Source organism: Olea europaea, chromosome 11 (assembly GCF_002742605.1).
Source record: "Olea europaea var. sylvestris chromosome 11, O_europaea_v1, whole genome shotgun sequence".
Classification (NCBI taxonomy): Eukaryota; Viridiplantae; Streptophyta; class Magnoliopsida; order Lamiales; family Oleaceae; genus Olea; species Olea europaea.
This window is the reverse complement of record NC_036247.1, coordinates 37159176-37162780: the sequence shown is the minus strand read 5'-3', so window position 1 is coordinate 37162780 and position 3605 is coordinate 37159176. Positions and strand designations below refer to the sequence as shown.

The 3605-nt window shown below is 37.8% G+C and overlaps 1 protein-coding gene across 4 annotated transcripts; it reads left to right on the top strand.

Moving 5' to 3' along the window:
- The first annotated feature begins 413 nt into the window (after positions 1 to 413).
- On the top strand, positions 414 to 3518 carry LOC111404289 (abscisic acid 8'-hydroxylase 1-like). Of its 4 annotated transcripts, none has more exons than XM_023033117.1 (8): positions 415 to 856; positions 938 to 1027; positions 1515 to 1743; positions 1858 to 2244; positions 2337 to 2511; positions 2606 to 2712; positions 2815 to 2933; positions 3047 to 3518. In XM_023033117.1, the coding sequence occupies exons 1-8, from the start codon at positions 663 to 665 to the stop codon at positions 3138 to 3140; spliced, it is 1395 nt and encodes a 464-aa protein (XP_022888885.1). In that variant the 5' UTR covers positions 415 to 662; the 3' UTR covers positions 3141 to 3518. The 4 variants fall into 4 exon arrangements, with proteins under 4 accessions (XP_022888888.1, XP_022888885.1, XP_022888886.1 ...); XM_023033118.1 differs by having other exon boundaries at positions 938 to 1032; positions 1520 to 1743; XM_023033119.1 differs by lacking the exon at positions 1515 to 1743 and adding an exon at positions 1371 to 1487 and having other exon boundaries at positions 418 to 856; positions 938 to 1256; positions 1975 to 2244.
- Positions 3519 to 3605: the final 87 nt, after the last annotated feature.

The following is a 3605-nucleotide window of genomic DNA, read 5'->3' as shown; positions in this document are numbered from 1 at the left end:
TTTGATTCATGATTCTATAATTCAAAATTGGCGGATCAGAGTCGGATGATTTCACATAAAAATGCTTTTCTAATCAGCATAGAGATGTACATATGCATGTACATAATTTTACATACATAAAAAAACTGGTCACATATAGGCAAAATAAGAGCCCAATATTTGAAATTAAAAAAAAATAAAAAATGAAACAAAAGGGTGTTTAAAGTTTGTATGTGATGGTACGGATAGTAAATTCATCCCCTCCGTGCCCTTTCCAATTCTGTCCCAAAACCAAAAGGCTGGCGGCTGGCCCCTGCCCTGTTTCCTCGCACCTCTTTCACCAGTCAACTCATTGGCCTACTCTCTCTCTCTCACTCTCTCTCTCTCTCTCTCTCAGCCTACATTCACATATACATACATAGACTCTCTCGAATATGTTTCTCTCACAAACACATGAGCTGGTGGGAGATTCCGTGTGTGGGATAATTCGAGCTGTATTTGGAAGGCCTATTGTTGGCACCCCACCCCACCACCACCACCACCTCCACCTATATATACCCCTTTGGTTCACTCCCTTTTCTCATCAAAAACTATAACCCATCTACCAAAAAAGCTACTAATTGTCACTACTGATAGTACTCTCTCTGTACTATTTCTATTCCATCTGTTATTGTTACATAATCATGGAATTCATCTGCTTATGTTTTTTCTTAATTGCAGCCTTAATTTTGTCCCTCAATGCCATCCTTAAATTCTTCTCCTTTGGCCAAGTGAAATTGCCACTCCCACCAGGCACCATGGGATGGCCTTACATAGGAGAAACCTTTCAACTTTATTCCCAAAACCCAAATCTTTTCTTTGCTTCCAAAGTCAAAAAGTGAGTCCAAATTCTTATTTCTTAATTTGATGTTCAAGACTTACTTGATTTACAGATTTCTTACATAATTTTTTTTACTAGGTATGGTTCTATATTCAAGACTCACATATTGGGGTGTCCTTGTGTGATGATTTCGAGCCCCGAAGCTGCAAAACTTGTGCTTGTCACCAAATCAAATCTCTTCAAGCCCACATTCCCTGCAAGCAAAGAGAGAATGATAGGCAAACAGGCTATTTTCTTTCATCAGGGCGACTATCACGCCAAACTCCGCAAGCTAGTTCTTAGCGCATTCACGCCTGAATCAATCAAGAATATTGTACCAGATATCGAGTCCATTGCAATTAGCTCCCTCAGATCATGGGATGGAAAATTGATCACTACTTTCCAAGAAATGAAAACAGTATGTTCTACCTTAAGAAAACAGAGTCCCCTGTTTTTTTTCTCTCTATTCCTCTGTTTTCGAATCTGAAACATTGAGTTCTGATCAAAACTGTATGTTTTTACTATCCTGCAGTACACTTTCAATGTGGCCTTACTGTCCATATTCGGGAAGGATGAAGTTTTGTACAGAGAAGACCTCAAGGGATGCTATTACAATCTCGAAAAAGGGTACAATTCAATGCCGATTAACATTCCAAAAACTTGTGCTTGTCACCAAACCAAATCTCTTCAAGCCCACATTCCCTGCAAGCAAAGAGAGAATGATAGGCAAACAGGCTATTTTCTTTCATCAGGGCGACTATCACGCCAAACTCCGCAAGCTAGTTCTTAGCGCATTCACGCCTGAATCAATCAAGAATATTGTACCAGATATCGAGTCCATTGCAATTAGCTCCCTCAGATCATGGAATGGAAAATTGATCACTACTTTCCAAGAAATGAAAACAGTATGTTCTACCTTAAGAAAACAGAGTCCCCTGTTTTTTCTCTCTCTATTCCTCTGTTTTCGAATCTGAAACATTGAGTTCTGATCAAAACTGTATGTTTTTACTATCCTGCAGTACACTTTCAATGTGGCCTTACTGTCCATATTCGGGAAGGATGAAGTTTTGTACAGAGAAGACCTTAAGGGATGCTATTACAATCTCGAAAAAGGGTACAATTCAATGCCGATTAACATTCCGGGAACATTGTTTTACAAAGCCATGAAAGCCAGGAAGGAATTGGCAGAAATCTTGGCCAAAATCATGTCCCTTAGAAGGCAAACGAAACAAGATTATAACGATTTGCTCGGATCATTTATGTGCGATCATGAAGGACTAACCGATGAACAAATTGCCGATAACATCATTGGCGTCATTTTTGCAGCAAGAGATACCACTGCCAGTGTACTGACATGGATTATCAAGTACCTAGCAGAAAATCCAAGCGTTCTACAATCTGTCACCGTAAGCTATTAAATCCCACTTGCTTATATTACAATAATCGAAAAAAAGTTCGTGCGGTGACTCAATTCTTTGTACTGTTTTTGTGATCACAGGAAGAACAGGAAGCAATAATTAAGTCTAAAGAGGAATCTGGTGAAGAGAAGGTACTGTCTTGGGCAGATACCAAGAAAATGCCAATTACTACAAGGATGATTCAAGAAACACTCAGAGTTGCATCTATTCTGTCCTTTACTTTCAGAGAAGCTGTTCAAGATGTCGAATTTAATGGTAAGTTAAAACCAAAATCTAATAAAAAACTTCGGAAAAATTTGTCCTTTTGTATTGAAATTTGGTTAATATTTATCTCTTGGTAAATTTACAGGCTATCTGATACCGAAAGGATGGAAAGTTTTACCACTCTTTAGAAACATTCACCACAGCCCAGAAAATTTCACAGACCCTGAGAAGTTTGACCCTTCAAGATTTGAGGTAAATTTACCATTCTTGGTCCACAAAATTCATTGACTTTACAGTTTTACTGTAATCTTTCTTCACTGCAAAGGCCTAGGCTAAAATCTTTTTTTCTGACAGGTTGCTCCAAAGCCCAATACATTTATGCCATTTGGCAATGGGATCCACTCCTGTCCAGGAAATGAATTAGCCAAGACTGAGATGTTAGTCCTTGTGCATCATCTGACCACAAATTACAGGTGAAAAAAACCTTAAAATTAACAGTCTTTTCGTATGTTGTAAAAATTTCAGTTCCTAAATATAGTATGTTCGATGTTATCTCCTTATGGAAAGTTTGTTCCTATCCTTGCAGGTGGTCTATGGTGGGCCCACAAAATGAGATTCAGTATGCACCCTTCGCTATTCCCCAGAATGGTTTGCCCATTAAACTCTCTCTCAAAAAGTAGAAATTTGCATTTACAAAAACAGGGCCATTCTGACATAGAGAAAGGGGAAGTTTCAAGAAATTCTCCAGTGTTCTTGATGAAGAAGAGATCATCAGCTCACATGAAGAGGAGCACAACCGTAAAAAAGGATACCCACAACAAAAAGATTTTGGGTGTTAAACTGGCTCACGGAAGCCATATGCACGTAAACGGCACGTTTGATACGCTATATCGATAATGATTGAATGGAATAATTGACTATCCATTACACACACGTGTTTCCATAGCTAAAGTATGATAATTATTTGTTTTCCTTATAAGATTAGAAACTCAAGAACTAGAAAATACATATAGTGTAAGATACTAGGTTCAATTCTTTTCTTTTCTTTTCTTTTCTTTTTTTTTACTAGTTAACAGTCATTTTATCGTTTGTTTCTATTATCCCTTTTGAAATTTTCCTCTCAATTTTTCTTTTTTTCTAGAACT

What these genes read in the sequence shown, in the direction of transcription:
- LOC111404289 (XM_023033120.1), top strand. Translation starts at nt 663, where the DNA reads ATGGAATTCATCTGCTTATGTTTTTTCTTAATTGCAGCCTTAATTTTG. An exon ending in CTTTCCAAGAAATGAAAACA is followed by an intron (nt 1,257 to 1,857) that starts GTATGTTCTACC and finishes ACTATCCTGCAG; the next exon opens with TACACTTTCAATGTGGCCTT. An exon ending in GCGTTCTACAATCTGTCACC is followed by an intron (nt 2,245 to 2,336) that starts GTAAGCTATTAA and finishes TTGTGATCACAG; the next exon opens with GAAGAACAGGAAGCAATAAT.